This window comes from Esox lucius, chromosome 18 (assembly GCF_011004845.1).
Source record: "Esox lucius isolate fEsoLuc1 chromosome 18, fEsoLuc1.pri, whole genome shotgun sequence".
Lineage (NCBI taxonomy): Eukaryota > Metazoa > Chordata > Actinopteri > Esociformes > Esocidae > Esox > Esox lucius.
Window position 1 is genome coordinate 13,160,986 of NC_047586.1, and position 24,953 is coordinate 13,185,938.

The 24,953-nt window shown below is 46.0% G+C and overlaps 1 protein-coding gene across 1 annotated transcript in view; it reads left to right on the plus strand.

Annotated features, from left to right (window-relative positions):
• enah (ENAH actin regulator) overlaps positions 1-24,953 on the plus strand; it is a 56,831-nt gene that overhangs the window by 16,266 nt on the left and 15,612 nt on the right. Inside the window, 2 exon segments of the mRNA XM_029114506.2 lie at positions 926-1,103; positions 17,429-17,501. Of these exon segments, the coding sequence (XP_028970339.2) occupies positions 926-1,103; positions 17,429-17,501 (251 nt within the window).

Here is a 24,953-nt window from a genome sequence, read left to right on the forward strand (position 1 = left end):
CAGCAGGGAATTATGTTGCTAGGCCTCGGGTGCTGCTCAACTGAAGAACTAATAGTGGTCCATAGTGGTTTCACCGGTGCAGTTTTCGGATAAGGCTTCGATTAACTATATTGCGTACTCAGTTTCTCTGTTGTTCCTTCATTTCAGACTGGAGTCGAACCAACACCCGCTCAATTTTCTCTGCTTTATCATGTGCTTCAGTGAGCTCAACAACAATATATGAGAAAACCGATTATGTAAATCTCTGGCTTGGCCGCCTAGAGAAAAAACAAAGCTAGACTGCAACACATCTTCACTTTTAGGAGCCTTGGGAGTGTTCCAATTAAATTCTAGATATTTGAAATTAACTTGGTGTGGATATTAATGTAGGTAATTTCTTTCCATGGCTTTCGCCAACCTTAGCATTGCAGAACTGAAGAACTGGCTTGAGCCTCAAGCTATGAATGATTGCTTTGAAGCTGAACGTAGCTTATGTAATTCCCTCCATTTAAGTATGCAAGGTGTGTTAATGTTTCTCTGACCTGAAGACTATATAGACACCAAGTTTCTTCTGGGCCATGTGCGAAGGCTGTTAAAACACATTTGAGATCCAAGGTGCCTGGTATTTTGCTCTAGTAAGTGTGGTGGTTAAACTATAAACTAGTGCTATTAAACTGACTGAGGTAAAGTAGCTGTAACGTATTCCGCCGACTCATCCCAAACAGGAGACAATGTAAATCCAGGCTATCACAACCTCTACTAATATGCAGTATATTTCCTCACCTATAATCATGACAAGCCTCACAGTAGACATTTGCTCTTTATCTCTATCGGTCCTTATTTCACCCCCTATTTGAGCAACACGCAGCTATTCTCTGTTTAGAGAACAAATAAAAACATTATAACCCCCCCCCCCCTTTGCCCCCTCCTTTCTGTCTCCCTCCAGGTGGTAATAAACTGTGCCATTCCCAAGGGGCTCAAGTACAACCAGGCCACGCAGACCTTCCACCAGTGGCGTGACGCCCGGCAGGTCTATGGCCTGAACTTTGGCAGCAAGGAGGATGCCAATGTATTTGCCAGTGCCATGATGCATGCCCTGGAGGTGCTCAACTCTCAGGACACAGGTAAGGGTGAGCTCTTCTGACCGACCGGGAGACTGACTGCCATAATGACCTCCGAGGTCCACCCGGTCCTCTGAGGGGTTTAGAGAAATGAGAGGTTGTCTTGCCCGTCTTTCCTCACTCGCTGCAGTAGAGAGGTATCACTAACTGAGAGGTCTTTTACATACATGCATGTCTTTGCGTGCGCGCGCGCGCACAAACGCAGTTGGTTATTGTGACTGGGTGGATTTGCCCCGGCCCCAGTATGAGCTGATGAAACGTCTATAAATGTGTTAACAAACGACGTTTATCATCCGTATTAAACTTCAACGTCACACTAAAACCGCTAAAAATGTAGTTCACCAGATTTGTCCGTTTATCGTCTACGCAAATGACTCAACGTTTTGCCTGATGCTGCAGAATGTTTTGCTTCACTAAGCTGAATATGGTCGGGTAAAAAAAGCTATTAGTGTCTAATTCTTTTTGATCCACTGTTTATATTGGTTTAGCAGAATGACTCTTTAGACAGTAGGGAAGTCATGTTTATTGAGAACCTGCTCTGACTTATTCTCATAAAATGGGATGTTTAATCATCCTGGCTTGTTACCTGATGGTCAAGTAGATTTACAGCGAACAGACTGACCCACCAGCTAAACCTGCTAATCAGAAATGATTCATCTGATGTTAGCCAGACCCTCTCACCACTTCTAAATGTGTGAAAGATCCCCCAAGGCACAGTTGCTGAGAACAACTTCTTGGACTTCAGGTGGAGAGATCGGTGGAAAGCTTCTGGTGTCTTATGCGAGTTGTGGCAGACCTCTTGTGTGGTTGTGGCTTTGGTCACCCATGATTGAACACCTCATCCGACAATGAGTAAATGACTCTATGACCAAGTGCAGATGCAGTTAGGGCAGCTTTAGACTTCTACATATACAGGTGCTGGTCATATAATTAGAATATCATCAAAAAGTTGATTTATTGCAGTAATTCCATTCAAAAAGTGAAACTTGTATAATGTATACATTCATTCCACACAGATATATGTGTGTGTGTGTGTTGATTTCTTTTAATTTTGATGATTATAACTGACAACTAATAAACCCCAAATTCAGTATCTCTGAAAATTTGAATATTGTGAAAAGGTTCAATGTTCAAGACACCTGGTGCCACACTCTAATCAGCTAATTAACCCAAAACACCTGCTAAGGCATTTAAATGGACTCTCAGTCTAGTTCTGTAGGCTACACAATCACTGGGAAGACTGCTGACTTGACAGCTGTCCAAAAGACAACCATTGACACCTAGCACAAGCAGGGAAAGACACAAAAGGTCATTGCTAAAGAGGCTGGCTGTTCACAGAGCTCTGTGTCCAAGCACATTAATAGAGAGGTGAAGGGAAGGGAAAGATGTGGTGGAAAAAAGTGTACAAGCAATAGGGATAACCGCACCCTGGAGAGGATTGTGAAACAAAACCCATTCAAAAATGTGGGGGTGAATCACAAAGAGTGGACTGCAGCTGGAGTCAGTGCTTCAAGAAACACGACGCACAGACGTATGCAAGACATGGGTTTCAGCTGTCGCATTCCCTGTGGCAAGCCACTCTTGAACAAGACACAGCGTCAGAAGCGTCTCACCTGGGCTAAAGACAAAAAGGACTAGACTGCTGCTGAGTGGTCCAAAGTTATGTTCTCTGATGAGTACATTTTGCATTTCCTTTGGAAATCGAGGTCCCAGAGTCTGGGGGAAGAGAGGAGAGGCACAGAATCCAAGTTGCTTGAAGTCCAGTGTAAAGTTTCCACAGTCAGTGATGGTTTGGGGTGCCATGTCATCTGCTGGTGTTGGTCCACTGTGTTCTCTGAGGTCCAAGGTCAACGCAGCCGTCTACCAGGAAGTTTTAGAGCACTTCATGCTTCCTGCTGCTGACCAACTTTATGGAGATGCAGATTTCATTTTCCAACAGGACTTGGCAGAAGAGCTGAGGGCCACTATCAGAGCAACCTGGGCTCTCATAACACCTGAGCAGTGCCACAGACTGATCGACTCCATGCCACGCATTGCTGCAGTAATTCAGGCAAAAGGAGCCCCAACTAAGTTTTGAGTGCTGTACATGTTCATTCTTTTCAGTTGGCCAACATTTCTAAAAATCCTTTTTTTGTATTAAGTAATATTCAAACTTTCAGAGATAGTGAATTTAGGATATTCATAAGTTTTCAGTTATAATCATCACAATTAAAAGAAACATTTGAAATATATTGGTCTGTGTGTAATGAATGAATATAATATAGAAGTTTCACTTTTTGAATGGAATTACTGAAATAAATCAACTTTTTGATGATATTCTAAATATATGACCTGCACCTGTAGCTTCAGGAGTGATTAGTATAGTTTTCGAGTACGGTATCTTGCTACTCATGACCATCTACTTTAAGTGCTGCATGTTTTCCCTGTAGCCCTAATCTGCTGTCTGCTCGTAACTTGCCGCTAGCTGAGGGTCGACAGAACTAGGACCAAAGTCATAGATACATTTGTGATTAGTGATAAGTGCATTTATTAGAGGTGGAATGGTTTCTCCTCTGCTAGGCTCTTGTCAATAAGCTAGCATTAACTATGTTTTTTTTCTGCGTCAGTGCTAAGTGATATTCTTGTCAAGCTGCTGTATTTTTGCCCCATCTTGAAGACTTGCTAGGACAAAGACATTACTTGAGGCAGGGTAGGAAGGCTCCATGCTACTTTTGTATATATATTTTTTATTCATAGATTTCATGCTTTTGTAGCTTTGTCAGCTTTTTTTAATTTATTTTTATTTTACTGTACATTCCTTTCTGTAAGTTTTTACACCATTCACCTGCAACTTTTTAGTGTCTTCTGCCCATACAAGCTATGTGGACTCCTAGTCTCCGGTTGTGATGGTGACATGGATTACCCCAGAATACACTGCTTCTCCAGCTGCTTTCTGTGTCAACTCATCTTTCTGGTGTGTTAAATCCTTCTCTTTTGTCTGCCGGTTCTGCCTCTTCAACCCTACTCTCCTGTCAATCCACATCCCATAAATGTCACTGTCCCCTTAACTCTTGGATGGATTTACTTTCTATTCCTCAGTATTCAACTATCTTAGAACGAATTTACAGAACAAGGCTGCTTGTAGCTAAGTGGAAATTGCTATTTTTTTTCATTCCCTCCTTGCGATCTTTTCTTCCTCTGTGCTGCTTTAGCTACTTTCTCTGACTCCAAATGTCAAGAGATCCTTGTCTCTACTGGCTCAGACTCTGCAACGCTCCTACCAGATCACATGGAAATGAGTTGTCTGCTCGAACAGCAATTCACTACTGGTGTCCCCACAGGGCTTGGTTATAGGCCTTGATGTCCTTGCACGATCCCTCCTATCATTGATATGTGGACGACACACATTAACGTGTGCCTGGAAGACCTCCGGTGCCACCAATAAAACACAACCTAGTCTGGTACCATACAAAACTGATGCAATCTGTGTCTTGCACTTCCAGTCAAATGTTAAGGAGTCATCATATGCGGTCGTAAACATTGCCAGACTTGACTACCTTGTCAACGTGTCCGCTACTGAGGTAAGACGGACAATCTGACACAGTTGACTTTTCTAAACATACTGTTGTCGGCAGAGCCTGGTTAAGTGTTTGTTGGTGTTCCAGATATTGTGTGTGTCTGTGTGAGGGAAATTGGGGAACTCTGGTTAAGGGGCAGGGACCTACAGAGGGTCTGAAACAACGAGGCCCTGTTCCTGACCACCTTCCCTCTGTGGGGCTAGTCCCTTTGACGTCTGTGTGCACGCTCATGCACGGCAGTGGTTCTACACAAGTCAGTAGAGTATCTTTTGCCGTGCTGTTTAGGGATTTGAGTCTGTTTCTTTATTGCTAACAGATGAGGCATTGTTTTCAGTGGCGGCCATTTCTGTTTTCCAGATACGTTTCTTAGGAGTAACGGCTAGCTAACGGCCGGCCTGGCAGCATTCTGGCGAATAGCTATGCTGTATGCGTTCTCTCCACGCAGCGGCCTGTTCTGAGCCAAGCCCACAGTTTAACCTCAAATGGAGTGTCTTTGCAACAGACTGTGATTACGGTGCTCGTACTGCACTCCCTCCATTTCATTTGTGGATGGATGCCGTGAGCCACTTGCATTTGATGTGAATGACTTTCCTGTAATCTGCACCACCATCCTTGGGTAATATCCACACTGTGGCTCTGGATGTGCTCTTGGTGAGGTCTGGCTTGGAACGAGCGGGAAATGTGTGTTTGGTTATTGGCAACGTGATTGCAGAGCGGACTTGGTTCATCTGCCATTTTGATGGATCAGACAGTGGTTGTTTCTAAGTGGTTTTTCAGTTCTGAGTGAATGTCAATTATTGCATAGCAGCCTCCTCAGCTATGAGTGCGAGGTAAAAGTTTTGTTTGTTGTCACTGTTTTGTGTATGAATGAAGGACAGAAGATACTTGACCAAGTCTATATGAATGTGTCCCAATTCTAGCACAGTTGATATGGAAAAACTAAACATCAAATAGGTTGAGTGATCCGTGTATGTGTGTGTACACGTAGAAGTTGACAATTGAGTCCCACCAAAGATTTTTTACTTGTCCCTTCAAGAAAAAACACTGCTTCTGTTTTAGGGCCCATAGCCAACACTTGTTAACTAAATGGCTAGCATGTTGTCTTTGCTCATTCGAGCTAGCTATCTAAATACATGGCACAAGCTCTTGACAGCTAACACAGGCAGCTGCTTCATCGTGATTTATTAATAGTAGCTGCAATGTCCAATGGCGAGAAATGTGGAAGGAACTGTGAATTTTGTCTCCACCTAGATAACAACAAGCTTCCCCTTAGCCTATGTGACTGGCTAATTTAGCATACCGCAAGGCGATGGCCCTCCTTTTGGCTTCCCGATCATCCTCTCTGATTTAATAATTTCTACAGAAGGGGCCAAAAGATTGTACAAACTACATGTTCAATCTGACAGAATTAATCTGTAGTGGCAGGAAGTTGCCATGTCATGCTACCCTGTCAGCGAGTAAATGAGCGATGGACAGGTTTGTTTCTGCTTTAATGGATGGCCTGGCCCTGTGGCACTACGCTAGCTCTTCTAGGATAATACAGGGAAGAGGGGAAGCGAGGCACTATGGGACAGTAATTGGCCCTGCCTCAGTCAGAACGGTATTGTGTTCGGTAAGCTGTTTACTGCAGCATAGTCCCGCACAGCACTGAGGCCTGATGGGACTGGATAAATCTGGAAATGTCTGGGGTTGACTGGATGGGGCTACAGAATCTTCTGAGGACTGCCAGACGATACTGAGGCACACTGTAGAAAGCTTGCACCTGCACTGATCCTCTACAGTGAGATAGAAAAAGGATCGTGTTACGTACCTATGGTCAGTGACGGTCATAAACAAGATACACAACGTACTTGTGCAAGTAAGGTTTATTCACCTAGCCTAAAGCTGACTGAGTTACAGCAGCCCTATACAGAACCCTTGGAAGTTCAGAACTGTGGTTAAGGTTCTCTGCTCTTCTCTATCCCCTGTTGGTGGTACATATAACTGCAGCCAGTGAGGAGAGGGTTTAATCTGTGTTTTCCTTCAGAGTATTCTTGTCCTCTGAGGTGACGATACTCCCATTGTACTATGTGCAGCTTTTGGACATGAGCATTCGATGACACATGAGGATCACCAGCATTCACTCAGACCGGGTGTTTATCACCAGACAAGAGAGGAACAAAGGGAGTCACTGGTCAAACTTTTTTGCCTAATTCCAGGATTGATTTTCCAACGCATCTGTTGCTTCCTTGGTCTCTGTTTGAGCCTGTGGTCGTGCAGACTGAATGCGAATCCAGTTGCTGTCTGTTTGGTTTCAGACCGGGCACTAATGTGATTAATCCTGCTTCTGTTGTTTGTCTGATGAAAAACTGATGCTGCACTAGGAGGAGGAGGAGGGAAAGAAAACACTGGAGTGTTTCACTGGAGTTGCTGGATTTGACTGCCTTTGGTGTGTGTGTGTGTGTGTGTGTGTGTGTGTGTGTGTGTGTGTGTGTGTGTGTGTGTGTGTGTGTGTGTGTGTGTGTGTGTGTGTGTGTGTGTGTGTGTGTGTGTGTGTGTGTGTGTGTGTGTGTGTGTGTGTGTGTGTGTGTGTGTGTGTGTGTGTGTGTGTGTGTGTGTGTGTGTGTGTGTGTGTGTGTGTGTGTGTGTGTGTGTGTGTGTGTGTGTGTGTGTGTGTGTGTGTGGGGATTACAATATATACAGAAAGCTCACCTCTTTCTCCCTATGTCTCTGGAGTCTCTATAGTAGCTCGTCTCATTTTAGCAATGAAATGTGTGTTTTGGAATCACATAGCTGGTCGGCGGGCGCTAGGCTGGCTAGCGCCACGACACTAACACCGAAGTTGTGCGCTTACCATGCTGCTATATCTTGAGACTGTGTGGCATGTGGGCTTCTCAGAAATAAATGTCTGTCGCTGCTCCAGTCAGGTAACACTCTGGAAGTCTGAGGTTTGAGGTCCTGGTTGCTCTATGTTGGACTGGAACAAGATGTTACATCTTATCCTGTAATAATAAGCTGTGTGACTGTGCGAATGTGTCATGTGGGATTCAGTTCACTCAGAAACCAGCCGGACCACGTCTTGGCAGACGGAACCTTTTCTGTGTGTCGCATGTGACGAGACGATGTGAAATGAACCCGAACAGTGAAGTTTCTCGTTTATTTTCCACTTCCCCAGTAGGTATGTAGGTTGGTTTGTTTGTGTGCGGCACTCACTCCGGCGCAAAGGAGCCGTCGACCAGACAGCGTTTGTCGTCTGGTGTGGACATGTAAAGTTTGGAAGGTCAAAGGTTTCTGTTAGAGGTCAGTCAGGTGACGCCAGTGTTACATCTGATGACTCCTCACACCAAGGCAACGGTCTTCCCGTTTAAACATTCCTGTCATGTATAAAATCAACGTGACACTCTGGTGGTAAATGTTTTTGGGCAGTAGGGGTATTCGTCGTGGGCTGTGCGACCAGAGCTCACTCTGTCACGTGGTAGTTATGTCCGGTAAGACACAGAGCCCCATTGAGACAGAGACCGCCATCCTGTTTCTGCCTCTCTGTTTTCCAAAAATGGGTAAAAGAGGAGTAGGGGTCTGGTCAGGCCGCTGGATGCTTCTGTGTTGTGGTCTGGTTGTAATCCTCACCTTTTCATCTGGCTGTGGGCAGATTGATGTATAGAGATGAAGAAGAGGGGGAGGGGAAATGGCAAGAGAAGAGAACTGAAACAGAGGGGCCGTGTGAGAGAGAGAGGCCATGTAAGGCTACCAAGCACCAAGAGGGAGGGACACTGTTGTTTCATACGTGCTCCAGTGACATGGAACTCATCAGCTTCTGTTTGGGTTTTCATGTTGACACACCAATGGGACCCCCAGGAAAAACAGCTGAACACACATCCCCCTGGTGGCCTGACTGTCAACCCAGTGCCCGCCCCCGATTCTGCCCTCAGCAGCCCTGGCAACAAGACCTAACCTGGCAACACAGGGTGCATGTCCAGGCGTGGGGTTATCGATGAGCGCCTTCGGAGTATTAATAGAGTTGTGATGGCTTGTTGACAGAGCAGAATACAGGCCGACTGTGTCTCTTGGCATGACATCATTGTGTGAAAACAGAACTGTAGAAGTAGTGTCTCTGCTTTGACAAGGGCTTAGTTTAGTATTTTGAGAATTTCTGTGGGTGCTTGTAACCTACCCTTGCCAGGCACACAGTCATAGAAACAAGTTGCATTCTTGAGCCAAAAGGAGTTTGTTTTTGCTGCTCCAGGGACTGGAGGTGCCGAGTCAAAGGGGGGGGGGGGGGGGGGGGGGGTCAGACACGGTTACCCACCACGTCTCAGGGTGCCTGGCATGTTTGTTTCTTAACTCATACCTCATGTGATTATTATTGCATCACAGGACCGGTAGAGATGGATGTTGGTGTGACGTGTCGAGCCCAACTGCCTGCCCAACTGTTTTTTGATGAGCTCAAGCTCTTTGGCACCAGATCGCCATTGGCCACGCTACTGAGAGGTCCCCTGCTAGCCCGCCAGCTACTACTACTACTACATCAACTAACAAAATACCTTCCCTGCCCTGCCCTGCACAGCCCAGCACAGAAGGAGAGACTACAGGACTTTGCCTACACGTGACTCTGGCACTACCAGTCAGGGAAAGGAGAACAGAAGAAACATGAAGAGCCCTTAGATCCAGAGAGAGAGGGAGTTAAGGAAGGGGACCGCTCTGTGGTTTCAGCCCTTTGTGTTCCAGCCCGGGGCGGGTGCTGTGCAGTTTGGTACCCTGCTCCCCTGAGCGGCTGTCTCGACTTGTGTGAGGAGAATCAACGGCTGTTGATTGGACCTGGTATTGTAGAGGCGGGGGAAGGTGAAGGTCCCCCCAGCAGGTGTCCGTAGACATGCCTGCTCCCAGAGTGAGCTGCTTCCAGCCGCATCCCATGGTCAGTCGTGCTCAGATCATCCTCGGCAGTGAGTAGAGCTGTAATGGGGCGAGGAGTGTGTTGGGGCCTGCGGATTTGGCTCGGTGTTCAGGAGGACTCGTGGGTTTAGTTGGACAGCTGATGGGTGGAGTTGGACGGAGCGGAGTACACTACTGATTGCATTTTGCAAAGCGTTGCATTAGTTGAACAGGAAGTCAAACGGATAAGTAGTGCAATCCAAAGTCCTTATGTAACATGCATACCATTAATTTGTAATGCTCCAGCCGAGTTGTCAGTGATAAGGCCGGTTTCATGGTTTGCAGTGTAATCTGCTCCGATAGGACCTGTCCCATATGGGTGGTGACGGACGCAGTTGAGCTAGAAAGAAGACCATCGTTCTCTTCATACTGATTGGCTGAGCTACGCTCTTTGCTTTCATGCAAAGAGCGTGAATAAGAAAGGGTGGGGGGGAGAGATGTCAGCCTTGACTTCTGTTTCCGTGCTTAGCCAGAAGAGACAAAACCACATTGTATGTGTCACTTAGCCCAGTATACCAACACAGTGCCTGGCTGTGCCGCCTTTATTGCTCTGTTGTTCAGTCAGTGTTTAGCGGTCTCCCTTCAGCAAGCTAAGAGTTCTTGGTGTACGACAGAAAAGTATCGCAATGAGGTGAACCCTTGAAAGCACATTCTGTCCTTTCGCTGTTGCGCCAGCCCCAAGGTCTTAACGAGGTCTGTCTTTGCGTGTGTTGCGTGACTGGTTACCCTGATTCATACCGTACTGTTTAGGTTTGCTCCGTAACCAGATTTCGATCCAATCACAAGTAGCCGTGGGAAAGGGAAGGTTATGCGGGGACAATGCCCACACTTTAATCAGGTCGTTTAGAATGGAGTTTTCAACAGTGGCGTGGTATAACACTTATAGTGGCAAGTCGGCAAACCAAATGCATTTGCCGTGCCTGAGGCCTGAGCTGAATAACATTATACTTATACTAGAATAGTTATAGTTGCAATATGTGTAACTGACAAATATTCTTTGTGTATTTCGTGTTTCATTTCATTACTTCTCTCGTTTTGCTCAACAATTGATCGACACATCAGGTTTGCCCCATTTGCTTTTCTAGAAGCAAAAGAAACAAACCGCGTGACTGAGAACTGAGATTTGTGAATACCTTCTGTGTATCAACATATCCCAGTATGGTATACTGCCCAAGCCCTGTACAGTTAGTGGCAGCAGTAGCACACAAGAGCTTCTCATTTAAAAATACTTTTGATTTGGTCAACACTGCTTCTGACTATCACATGCTGTAAGCTTGGCTCCCACTCAGGACACATGTATCCTAACAATTCAAAACCGTTGCATTGTGCTCTGTACTTTGCGTGGTGTCTGTCTGCGACCTGGATCTCACTCCCAGGGCGAGTCACTCCAAGGTTGGTGACTAGTGCTCTTTGGGGTCTGTTACTTCAGAGGTGTTGGCACAGCTCCATGATTTACTCATCCACAGGTGCTGGCTGTTCTGGCTTGGTGCTCTATAGCACCCGGCGCCTCTCCTAAAACTGTAGCTGGTCCCAAAATAAAATGTCTACCTTCTCCTATGGAGGGAGGGTGCCTGGCCTGTGCGGAGTCCACTTCTGGCGGTGCTGTTTCTGTGCAGAGCAGCTTTTATTAGGTGCCTTTACGTCAGACTTGATCTGAGGCATCCGGCCCCCTGGGCTGACCTGGTATCAGGTGCTGGGTCTCAGTGTCAGTGGCCCTGCCTGCCGAAATGGAGATGACCCACTCCGCTTGAGACCGGGGAACATTTATGTACCAAGGTGATTGCTACTGACACCCAGACTCCCGTCTCGAAGTCTGCCCAAGAATAAGTGGAAAAGAAAGAGAATGTGATAGGGGTTTAGTGAAGATGGACTGTTTTGTAATGGTAGTTTCTGTCTCTGGTTCCTCTGAAGCAGTCGTTAATATTCCATGGAAGGCGGTCTGTGACTGCAGAAAGCATAAAACATCCACTGTTTTTAAGGAAGTAACACCTAACGTCACCTGTAACCAAACATTCCCAATCCTGTTGTGACGGACAGCGAACTGACCTGTCCAAGCCGCTCAGCCTGAGTGTCCCAAATACTTTTCTAGCCAATCACATCGATGCCTGGGGAGCCTGCGGAATGGGGAGAACCAATCATCCACCCTGATGCCTCGTCATCCGTTCACCCGGCCATTTTCTCCCACATTGGCCTTGTGCCTGTAGGACCTCTGCATTTTCCAAATTAGGAAGCCTTTGTTGAGACACTGCATATTTCTGAGGCCCTCCTGTCTCCTTTATGTATTTCTGGCTGCATGCTGTGATAAAGCATCGGTGTTGGTGTTGTAACTAGGTAGGGAGCCAGAAGGTGTTAATGTCACTGTGGGAAAGTGATAGAACACTTGTGCATGCTTTAGTTTGGCTGTGTTGTTGGCACATACATGCTTATGTCTGTGTCATGAGACTGAGAGAATCGCCAAATGTTTTGTTAGAATTAATTCTCTCTTGGTTGCTTTTGGTTCTTGATTGGTGGAGTTGGGGGGCCCTTTGATTAATTGGAAATACACACAAGGTTCTCATGCAATCAAATAATGACTGTCCATAATACAAAATTACTAGTGCTTCACCACGGTTTTGTCTGAAAGTATTTGCCTGATGTCTCCATTGAATTGAATTACACAATTACATAATTTTTCTAACTCAATCTAACCCAGTAGTTATCAGTTAATAATGATAACATGATCATTCAGTCTGGCTCTGATCCAATCCTTTGGTTTCTTAAAACAGTCAGAATGGTCTTAATGTGTACACTGACAAATGGTTTAGGGTTCCCTCCAGTCAATTAGTGGTCAAACAGGTTGCCTCGTCATGCTTTATCAACCCCTTGTGGTAGGTTGAGAGCCTGCAAGCTCAATGGGGGTTGGGGAATGTGCTCAACACTACCCAAGCTAGCAGTGTGAATAAGAAGCTTTGCAAGATCTGATTCGGAGGATGTGTGTTGATCAATGACTGCTTTGGACTGAGTAAATAGGGCATCACAAATATATTTTAATTATAGGGGCGTGAGGAAAACCCAGACTCATTGTAGAAAAGTATGTAGATGGTCCAGACAGAAAACAACATTAGCAGAATAGGTTTAAGAGTGTTTCTATTTGACCTGGACATTTGTGATGTGGAATGGCAATTGTTAGATATACCAACTTGTGTAATTTTACCAAGTTCCTCCCTCCTCTCCTGAGTAATATGTCAAGCCTCTGGTCTTTCTGGGCTCCAATCTCTCAACCTGATGGATCAATAACCATTACCTCAGGTAGGCTTTCTAAAAGTAATTTGGTTCACCTCAAGGACATTGTGAACCAAAGTAGCTAGCCACAAAACATTTCCACATTACTTAAGGCTATCTTATTGAATAAATCATCTTGACATTTTGTACTTTCTGATCTGATGAGTAACCTGTCAGTTAAAATCAGCTAAAATAATTATAATCTCTTTAAAATAATTATAATTAATGGATGTGAACATTGTAGTCACATATGTTCCTCACCGGCTTTCTTCCTCTTTTTTGACTAGTAAATTTAGGATTTGACTGCTGATTTAGGAAGGTAGTGACTGTAGCCTAAATAATGGCTCAAGTTTCATAGAAACTTTCTCAGACACCAATTGTACATTGGTGTAATGTAAATTCCTACATGGTTTTAATTTCCGCAGTATGAATGAGCTGATTGTCTTCAGCAGTAGCACTGGGTTGTGACTCATCTCCACAGAGCACCAGTGATTCGTGTTTTCCTGACCCAGGAGCAGTGACCCAGGACAGGCTGGACCTGAGCTGGAATGTAACAGGGCTGTTTCACAGAAAGGGTCGGAAAAGCCTGAGCCACCCCCCTTCTCTTTTCATCTGCTCTGTGATGTAACAGGACGGAAACCAGCACAGTTTGTTAATTAACAACGACACACAGGAAGAGAGCCCATCATACTGTGTTGCTACAATGTGATCAGGTGGGCATATGGCCCAAACTATTGTTTGTAGCTCTTCTCAGCCACTACTTTTTTCTCAGTCAATACAAAATGGCTTTCCTGTTGGTCTTTCGTCCCTGCGGGCTGTTGAGTTGGTCTGCCTCTAGAATAGATACACTGTTTGATGTGAAGGGCGACACGGGGGTGTGCTCTGCCCTTCGCCCGCCTGATCATGAATAATTGATCAGGACCAGGATGTGTGCCGACGGCTGACACAAGCACACTGCCTCATCCTGTAAGTGCATCTCTCCTCCTCTCCTCCCTCTCTCCGTCTCTTTACTCCCTCCTCCCTTTCCCTTTCTCCATCTCTTCCCTCCGTCTTGTCTTCCCTCCCTCTCTCTGTGAACTCCTTTCCTGCTCACCCCGTGCCTGATTGCTGTGCGTATTTGATTGACTCGAGCGCCGGCGTAGCCTCTGATCCAGGCGTGGCGTCGCGGCAGCACTGTAACAGCTCGGGGCGCCGGTTGTGTGTTACCGTTTCTCTGCCGAGTTGTCGGCCATGATGGCTGGTACCGACTTTGGGACTGGACCCATGCTTTTAGTTGGTACTGGGTCCGTCACTACCTTTGGGTCTGGATCCACGGCTGTGGTTGGATCCCCTAAAGACTTCCCGGAAAATGGACTCTGGCATTATGTCTGCTGTCAGAAGAGGCCTGCCGTGTCCCTGCTGTCATGTAGGTGCTGGCGATGCTGTCCCTGCTGCCTGACTGAGGAGGGCTTCACATAGTATGTGTGGTGTGACGTAGCTCTGTTGGAAAGCTATTTTGCGATCAGTAGGTTCTTACCCGTTTCTCCTTTCTGTGACATTCTCAGGCATTCTTTAGAGTTAAACGTATTGGCTGTAATCTCAGGTGCTAGAGGTCACTTGGGTGGTTACTAGGCTGTGGGTGTGTGGTTGTCAGTTCTAGCCATAGAAAAAACATGTCAAATGGATCGTATAGCCGTGCAGCAGGAATGTCTGTCCCAGTTGGCGGTCTAATGATGCAAGATTATTTCCTCGGAGATGTGGCGTTTGGCGTAACTGGTTCTTTGGAATATTCTGAATATTGCAACAGAAGCACAGATTATTCTGTCTCTGACACATTCACATTATGCCTGCAGGTGAACTGAGATGAGTCTTTCCCGGCTCTGCGGAATACAGGAAATATGGCCTCAGAAGCCCTGAGATTTGACACACAGAAGTTCGTACAACAGGGATATTCAACTCTTAAACTACGAATGCTGGAGCACGCTGGTTTTCTAATCTACCTCTTCATTAATTGCACCCTCCTGGTGTCCCTCGTCGAAGTAAATCTGATTAGGGTGTTGCGATGCCATACGGTAACAGAGTACATGCTGTGTTTGGTATTTTAAGAGCGCCTGTGCGTTACAGTGACCCCAAATATGTGTGTGATAAGCGCCATTAGGCTCATAGTGGGTAAGGAAGGCAGTGAGAGAAGCCTTGGTCCTGTGTAATGGTTGTGGGTGTAATAAGCTGTTGATGGCGGTGATATGGTCGTTACCTGTTGAAAACACGCCACACTACAGAAACTGTTTGTATGCAGGGTGAGGTCATTCTGGGCCAGATCTGTGTTAAAACAAACAAACCAACAGACGGGCCCGCATCACCCAGGCCGGCTGCCCCACCACACTCCAGATGGCCAGCCCCTAATGTACTACTGCTGGATGTAGGGCTCGGGAAAGGAAAGCTTTATTATTAGGTTTGGCTGATTCCTCACAGACATGATCAAATAATATCGAAGCCCACTGGCTTTCAGCTGGTCCTCGCGGCCATTAGTGCTGTGGTGCCAGTCTACGGAGCCGAAAGGGGAAATACCCCTCCCCCGTTGAGACGGTACCTTTAAAGGTTTAAATGAGTGTCTTTACCTGAAACATTAAGCCCACCCAAACAACCCTGAACACGTTTTGTGAAATGATTCCTCCACTTGTTTACTAGTACAGACATGAGTCGTCGTCTGACCTGAATGTGCCAGCTGTAAGTGGCTGTAAAATGCTGAGCGACGTGAATATATGTTGGTCAGTACTAGTGTACAGTAGGGGGGAGAAGTTGTTTGCCCTGTCCTTATTGCTTATAATTACATAATACACTAATCTGAATGCCTTGCTGCCTAATCCCATGGTGGGGAATTCATTTAGCTTGATTACAAAGTGTCTGTAAAGGGAGTGGCCCTTCATAACCGTCATATTCCAGACGGACACCCCACGGTAACTGACGCCTGCTGTGAGCCATGCTCTGTGGAACTGGTGTTGTTCACACTGTGACGGATGAGACGCTACTTTTCTAACCGGGGCCAGGATGAGCCACAACGCCATGGAGACCGGTTCCGCTCTGTTTACAACTCTTCTGTGTGTTGTTTGGTTGAGAGCCCGTCACACAGCTGATTCTCCCCCTCTTAATAACAGGCCTGGGATTCCTTTAAAACTATTATCCTGCTCACATAAAGGGCCAGGGAGATTCATTGTGTTGAAGCCATCAATTGCCGACCTGCGAACCTGGAGAGGGTGGTTATCAGGTTGCTCTATTGCTTGCTTAATTTGCTCTTGCTCCCTCATTCCACCTTAAAGTCGTTGCCACTGTGTTCTGCTGCTTAGGGCCTGTTTGTACAGGAAACCAACAGGAAATGTCAGGTCAGCTGGCGTGACTCCTTCACATAATGGAGGTCTGTACTGTGTACTGGTGAATGGGGCTCCTGGGCCTCCAGTGGCCATGTCACCTGCTGAATGCTGCATTGATCTAAATGCCCATGTAGACCAGGTCTGGTAGCCTGGAGAGACCTGGTTCTGCAACTCTCCACCTCTGTTTCTGGCCTGCCTGAGCTGAGGTGCAAGACAACCATGCCTTATTGGGGGAAAAAAGTTTTTACCCCATGTGTGGTAATGGGGGGTGGACGATGGCAGTTCGCGGGGGGGGGGGGGGGGGGTGAACGACGGCAGTTCTTAGGCACCGTGCTGTGTGCCTCTATAGCTTCTCTGACGTCTTTGCGCCTCCCTTTATTATTCTTTCTCCCTGGCTCTGTCTGGAATTGCAGATCGGTTTGTTAGAGACACAGGCTACCCTAAATATTTACAGCCTCGAACAACTTGTCTTTTTGGCAAGATTCAAGCCCACTACCTTCCATTTACACTGGTGTGTAAGTCTGGCCATCACAGAGGCTTTTTGTCTTGTATCTAATATATTGTTGAAACAGAAAAAACACTGTGTGTAAATTAAATCAAGGAAGTCATCCCTCTTCTAATGTCAAGCCTCCTGGGCCTTCCAGATGCACTGGTCTAAGGCCAAACTGAAGCAGTTACTGTGCCACTGCCCTACATGTGGATGTCAGCTCCTTTGGCAACACATTGGCCCGGTGTGGGGGGTGGCATGTTCAGCAGGGGCTTCCTAGACTCCTCACCGTCTAGCCCCTCCTCCATGTGTTACGCACCAGCAAAAGCTGAGGTCATTGCTCGTTTGAGCATGTCATCACACATGCGCTGTTTCGCCAGACTTGTGTGAGCGTGTGTAGTGCAGAATGAGCCTTCTAATCCATTCAAGTACCTGATGATCAATGCTTGATTTGTCTCTTGATGGCTGTTATACAACGGTATTGTTGGTTGACATGGTTTGGCACGAATACCATGCAAGCAGCTCAATGACAAAGACCTTAAGTTACAACCTAGCCGGTCAGACAGAATTGTGCTTTATTGGTTTGTCTGGCATTTAAAAAAAGAAAGCTTTTAGGAGTCGAGCTGTGTACTTAAGACCTGGTTGATTTTGAATGAAATGCATGTCAGAAACTGTCAAAGGAAGTTAGTGTGGTCCTTTCTGTCAATAAATTACACTGTGTCAATATGAGTTTTAGATGTGTAAACATCTGTCTATTTCTGCTTCCAGGCCCCACGTTGCCTAGAACGAGCCCCCAGGTTCAGAATGGACCTTCACCAGAGGACCTTGAGATGCAGAGAAGGTAAGAGCTTAGCCTACAACAGCATTCGAAAAATGACTTTCTCAAACCTCTGTGCATTTACATAAAGCCTATTCAACACTGGTCCTAAAAGTCTGAAACAACTACTTTGCTTTTGATGATATATGGTAGTAAATTTCAGGTCTGAATCATAGAGGGAGAGGATGACAATAGGAGTTTTATCCTCCAACACTGACATTGAGTATCACTGAACATAATATACATACCTCTGGAAATCCCTTAAATTAAGTGTTTCAGTGAAATATGAACTAGTCAGCTAGATACATTCTCATAAGTACCTTGAAAGTGTTTTTTCATATGGTACGCGTCTGAATTAGAAAATAAATGTTTTGCATAACCCAGTACCCGCCCCCCATCCCCCAGGGACTTGGGCCACAGCCAGCGGATCAGCCTTTACTGACAGGTTAACGTCTTTACTCAAGGGCAGACCAACCGATACTTCACCTCGTCAGCTTGGGGAGTTGACTGGCCAAGTCTGACGTTAGTGGCCTAACCCTGTTAGTCACAAGGATACCTGCCGTCACCTAGGGACTGATGGCTGCCAGGCACAGCTGGAGGCCCCTACATTACAGCGGGGCTGGGTGGAGCATGGCTGGGCCTGTGGAGAGCAGGGCTGGAGCGCACGGACAACATCCGGTGGAACTAGTGTCTCCTGCTCGGCGCGACGCCTCTCCCTATTGCTATTCAGATGGACTGGCCTAACGCTAGACAAGGCATTCCAGACATACCTCCCCCTCCTCCACTGACAGGAGCTAAATCAGTAGGAGAATAGTTCAGGAATTCTGTGAAACGCCGTAGTTCCACAGTTACTGCGGCTGCATTATGAATTTTGCCTGCAGTTGCAGTGTAGATGTTATACGAAACCCTATCTGCTGCATGTTTAAATGACTGTATCCTACTGTCTCAGAGTGTCACTGTGTGGAAGAGAGGCCCTCTTCAGTGCAGAGTAACAGTATAGATCTCTGACAGCTGCTTTCTGTTCGTTGTTTTGTCACCACGGTCACAGAAACCTATAAAATGCCATTCAGTCAGACTGCTGCCTGCTGTCATGGACCACGCGGTGACTGACTGCCGTCCTGTTGCCGTTCACACTCAGGCGCGGCATCGTGACCCGAACCGTAACACCTTCCTTATCAACGACGACCCTGAGGTCAGCCGTCTCTCCTCCCCCACGCCGTACCCAGCATCACAGCAGCAGTGGTTGCGTGGTGGACTTGATGGATGACACATGGTAGTACAGTGGGAAAGTGATTTGGTTACACTCCTGGTGTGGCAGCAGTATATTGGAGGTTTCTCAGACCGTAAAGGAGCTACAATGAAAGTGGACATACACTGAAGCTTAATCGGGGTACCTGGTTCTCCGGGAATCAGGGTTATTAACCAGACCCTGTGCTTTTTGTTCACCGACCTAGATTTGCTTTCTTTAGTATCAACTGGACATTATGGACGTTGAGGAAGGTTGACCAGTTTGTGGGCGTACATGCCGTTTTTGTCTGTTTGCGGTTACTTCCTTTTGCCTAATGAAATCTCCCGTACATGCTCTCATCGACCCATGATTGATGTCCACTCAGCTGACACATTTTAGACTTTTAATTAATTTAATCATCTTGTTTCAGCAGCCTCATAGAAATCCCAAGGCCTCCTGGTGTAAAGCCACTTGGTTGGCAACCATTTTATTGGCAGCAGCTTCCCTGGGAATGTTATTAAAACATCCCTGTCAGCCTCAGATGAGGTGTTCCACTAGTTGTTTGGCATCTGTGGTTCATATTCTGTACTAACACTGTTTAATTGCCTTGTTATAAGTCTTGATTTACACAGGTGTGTATGTTTGTGCATGTGTGTGTGTTCTTTTTTCTTTTTTCTTTTTTTTTACTGGGAAGCAAATGCCTAGCTTGGCTTTATGCTCTCTCCCACGTGAAAGTCATAACATTTGTTTCTGACTTTATTAACCCCATCATTAACAAAACAACATTATTGCGTTCTTGGGGTGGACACAGATGGGGGTTGAGGTGGGTGGCCTGGACCGTTGCCTCGTCTAAACACACCAAGTCCTTAGAAGTAGGCCTCGGGCGGGAAAATGCAGTCCCCTTTTTCTCCCAGTGAAGAATGACCCTGGACTATTTCATATGTTTAAAATGGCCCCTGCCCGTGGCATTACCTCATAAAAACACATACCTGACATAGCAACATGTCTGCCCCACATACTCCGCTTTGCACTGTAGTAGTGAAGTAAGCATTCCTTTACGGTGAGTAGAAGGAGGGCTCCTTTTAAGGATAATCAGTGTGGCTCTGCCAGAAACAGGAAAGACCTGGGTGTGTTCAAAGAAGTTCTTCTCTGTGTTGGTAATGGATCTAGATCCAAGCCTCCGGCCTTCTGTTCTGTTCCGACCCGCGTCCGTATTTAGCCGTTGCCGTCATTGGAAGTGGCTGGGTGCTCCGTGGCTGATGTCATCCTTGTGGTGCGGGCTCTCACACACCCCTCTGCCGTGCCTCAAAGGTACACACAGGTCCCGAGTCATCGCAACACATGGACGCGGGCACGCAATCGCAAACGCGCACCGACTCACGCTTGCGCATGTCAGGATTGCTGTTGATGGATCTGGATCGCTGTTGACGACCAGGGGACGGCCTGGTGCGTCCGTTCCAACCTTGACTGTTTTGTTTCTGCTGAGGACTTATGGAGATCTATAATTACTGAAGGTCTACAGTCCTGTATCATGAGCTCTCACACACACACACACACACACACACACAAGTCTTCTAGTCTGCTGTCAGAATGGTGATGGATGGGTTTTAAAGGTCACTTTTGTTTTCTTACATTTTATAAATAACCCCCAATGATGAAATAACCGACATTCCTGGTCATCGTAGTTTCCCATTACGCCTCTCTGTCATTGGGTGGTGAAATGGCTTAACAACACCAGTCTATTTTCGCACATGACTGTTCTGTGGTCAGGGAGGTGGAGGCCCGTGTTCCAGCGCTGGCCTCTTTTTATTCAGCCCCGTGTTGTATTGAGTTTAGTTAACAGAAACCATGTGATGGATTTTGAGTCACTCAGGCTACGGTTAATCCAATAACTGTCTAACACTGCACCCTCCTACCTCCATGTGCATAGCTTTGGGGTAAAGGTACTAGAGACAGAGGGGGCCAGAGGCCCATATACTGACTGACTACCTCCAGCCAGGAGAGTAGAGGCCCACCCCAGCCCAACAGCTCTTTCGCTACTCCATGGTGGCAGCTTGTGAGCCCAGCTCAAAGTTTTATAGGAACATTGAGTCATTGTTGATATCAAGAGACACATCCAATTCCCAGGATGGTAGATCTGTCAATTAAATAGATTTTATAAACCCGTTTTTACATCAGCAGTTGAGATAATATAGGGATACCCTGCCTGAAACCCCAAAGAGATAGCAATAACAAATGGATACACAACACTTTACCACTTCAGATGACCAACAAGACAGTAAATACTGGTGGGCCCTTTGTTGATGGCCTAAAGGGTTATTTTGATACTTTTGAGCAAGTTTTTTGTCTCCTGCATGTAACAATGCGCTACTGAGGATGTCGACATGTATCCAATCACGAAAAAGGAGACAATTCCTTTGTTTGTGAATGAAGCTAGCCACAGGTGGATCTTCCAACATGACTGTAACCACGGGCACACAAAGCTCACAAAGAAATGATTGTACCACAAAATCAGTCCATAGTGTGCCTTCCAAGGATCTGGAAAGAGATTAGAACCTGCCGTGTTTCCATAGCAATGTTATATATTGAAATTTGTTTAACCGAGGGGCCGAACCTTTTTGAGAAAATTACTATTACTTATAGCAATACTATTATGAATAAAACGTCTTTGTTAGTGCAATCAACAAATATTATGCAAACATATTTGAGCGGTATTGTTCCAGTAGGGTGCCAGTCATTTTGATTCTGATTGTAGGCATGTGTTTGAGGGAGAGGGCAAGACAGTCTTACAATGACAAGGCAAATTGAATAACCACCTGAAATGAACTCTGAATATATGCATTTCTCAAATATGCTTCATATACTGACAGGCATCGACGTCAACTCTGACAATTGCTGTCTATTATAAAAAAAAATTACGTTCAAGAAATATTGAGGTACCCTTTTTCTATCAAAATGTCGCAGGTTATGGTTTGGAGGATTACATACACAAAGTTGTGGATTTGGGTATTTTGTCCCAATCCTTCTGAAGACACAGTAGACCGGCACAGCCATTGGAAAGCCGTTCAATGCCTCTTTAAACATCCCTGAGATTCCTATTATCAGCCCACAGTTAGATTAAAAATATATGAGGCAAATAATGGGATGTATAATGGCTGGTGTGAAACGAAAGCAGGTTGGCTTTAGCACTTAGCCTACTTCTTGCACATCTGTCAGGTGGAGAGACAATAGACTGAGATAATAAATACTGATGCGAGGGAGAAATAGTGTGGCGCTCTGTACCGGATTCACATAATCATTTAGTGAAGCGTGCTGCCAATGAGCAGCATTTCTCTGCTGCTTGACATGGGGAGGATGTCGTGACACCCCCGAGGATGACACTGGGACAGCGTTTGGGGATGACACTGTAATGGCATCAAGCACCTGCAGCTTTGTCAAACCGCTTGTTTTCTGTATGTTTCTGAGACATCCACACACGGCTGCTGTTGAGCATACACAGTTCCCGTCTTTGGCGCTGAGTAGTGTTGATCCGGTCTGCTGGTTAGGGGGACATGTGAAAGTAACTGTGAGCTGTAAAGTTGGACTGAATCTTAAATGGAGTAGCTCCATATGGACTATCCGGGCTTCACTCCACACAGACAGAACTGTTCTGGGAAGGCCACTGAGCCAATGAAGAAAGCCGCTCTGACCAGCTGGACTGTGGGCTTGCCAGGCTTTGTGATTCTGGAGCTTTGCTTCCCTTGGCTGTCAGAATCAAGGACAGCAGCGTCCCGCTGTTGCTACACCCGAAAGCTCATCATTCTGGAGACCATTCCAAAGATGCTCACTTTTTAGTGCAAGATTGTTTTAGGGCATTTTCAGTATGGATTTAAAATCATGTTAACAACTGCCCCTTCCCCAACATTGGTTAGAATTTAATACCAGAGCGGGTAGATAAGATCATTATGAGAGGTCTTTCTAATGCCCTGAGCGCTGCAACTGAAATTGCCCCGTAGCGGTGTGTTGGTCTCACAGGATAGCTGCATCATTGCGGCCAGGTGCTTGAATTCTGGTCATGCCATACTGACTGTCTTGTAAAGGGTGGTGCAGAACAATTCTCAGGTCTGCCCGGGAATTACAGGGGATGATGTCAGACAAGGTTGCCATGTCTCACCAATTTCTTTGCAACTTTTTTTTGTGGGTTGGGACACCTGCAAGCTCAGTCATGGTTGTTGGACAGGGTATTCACGTGTGCTGGGGAATACTTCCTGGTTGCAGGACAGTTTTGCGAGATTTCACTTGAAGAGATGTTTCTCTGTTTTCAAGTCTCCCAAACCTGTCCTGACATCATTGCATTGAGGCAATAGCTGGGTTCTTAAATATGGAGTTATGTACTAAAAGAACTTCTAGATCTAAATGAAAATGCATAATGAAGGATTCGCTTTTTACCAAAATACTCTTCTGTAAACTACTGCCACGCAGTAGGTATGACTTCAGCAGCAGTACAACATCCCATGCACCATCATGTTTTCACAAGTACATTTTAATGTGTAACACCAGTAAATATATGCTCAGCAAGATACCCAACAGGTTTTGATGTTTGCAGCACTGGCTAATGGACATTTTATTTGCTGCTTTCTGAGCAGTAGAGACCCGACCCTTCCTAAAATCCCTCCAGTGTTCAGGTACCAAGGCAGCCTTTGTCCTTCCCTGTGGTTCTGATCCGGTTTCATTCTGTCTAAATAAGCCATTTGTCAAACATGGCACATTCAAGCGGTTCTTTTTCTTATAAAATAGACTTGTCTTGGTTGTCTTTTTAAGTCTGTAGTAAGTTGTTAGATGACGTTTGGATTCAGGCTGTGTGCCGCCTACACTCCCTTAGCAACGGTTCCCCAGGCAACGCATGTCAGGAACTGAGATGCCAGTAAATGGATCAGCAAGGTCTTTCACGTCTTTGAAGACATCCTACCCTTTTTCCACTTGTCTCTGTGCATGTAGGTCTCCTCTGAGAAAGTGAGGGAAATTCTTTCTGTTTGTGTTGACATGCGGTGAAGCGTCCTTTGATCATTTCTGATCTGCTCCTATTGTTTTGTTCAATAGGACCTGCAGGGAGCTGCCTTCCCCTCGCTCAGCAAGACAGAGATGTATTGTAAAGGCTCCAGCTTTGTTCACCCCAATTGTGATGATACATTTTGCTGTTAGACTATATTAGTTGTACTGTGGTTGTCAGCTGTCCCCAAATACTTCTGATTTGGAATGTTATGAAATTGTTCTTGTGCAAATGACAGGTAGTTCTCCACAAGTCTCAGTACTGACATCTCCAAATGGCACATTTTATTATCTCTCATTATAGAAGGATGATAGACTTTTGGCTTCAGATAGCCACAGTATGTTTCTCTCCTGCAGAAGAGTACTCCAACATGGCGTTGCTTCCATTACTGGTATTTTACCTTTGTCATTCCCCTGAGAATGGCAAGCTCCCCGGCCTCCCCACACTCCTACCCACCAGCCTCCCCACACTCCTACCCACCAGCCTCCCCACACTCCTACCCACCAGCCTCCCCACACTCCTACCCACCAGCCTCCCCACACTCCTACCCACCAGCCTCCCCACACTCCTACCCACCCTTATACAGCGAGATATGCCATTAAGTTTGAAATACCCAGTGAAATGATTTTCTTTGGCCATATTACCCTGTCCTAGGTACAACTCTAGTGGGAAAGGGCAGCGTCCCTGTCATCTGTGGATCGTTTGCTTGTCCTGAGTGTCCTGGATGACGGTGTTGATGTGAGCTATGACTAGGTCATTTAGCATTTGTGTTCACAGGGACTTGTCAGCTTGTTTAGCCATGCCCTGAGTGCCCTGGTATTCTGTCTGGTGTTGGCCTCCAAGGGCAGCAAATTGAAGGAATCTCATAGCCTATGGTATAGTAAACAGATATTTTTTTTCAGTGCACTGTCCTGATTGGCTGAGAAGATACTCTAAAGCCCACCCGCTTAACCGTTTGAACGGCCACAGGTCTACCGCATGGCGGTCAGTCAGTCACTCTCTCAGGCACTGTCTAAAAATGACATTTTTAATGTTATTTGGCCTTTTGATTTTCAATATGTCCAATCATTTTTAAATGTCAAACCTCTTAATCCCTTTTTTTTTTATAGAAAGACCCTCTTCTTAGTAGTGATATACTACATGATATACAATGGACTCTGGATAAGGGCATGTTATCTGGGAGAAACCCTTGGTTAATGGTCCTTGGAGGCCGACACCC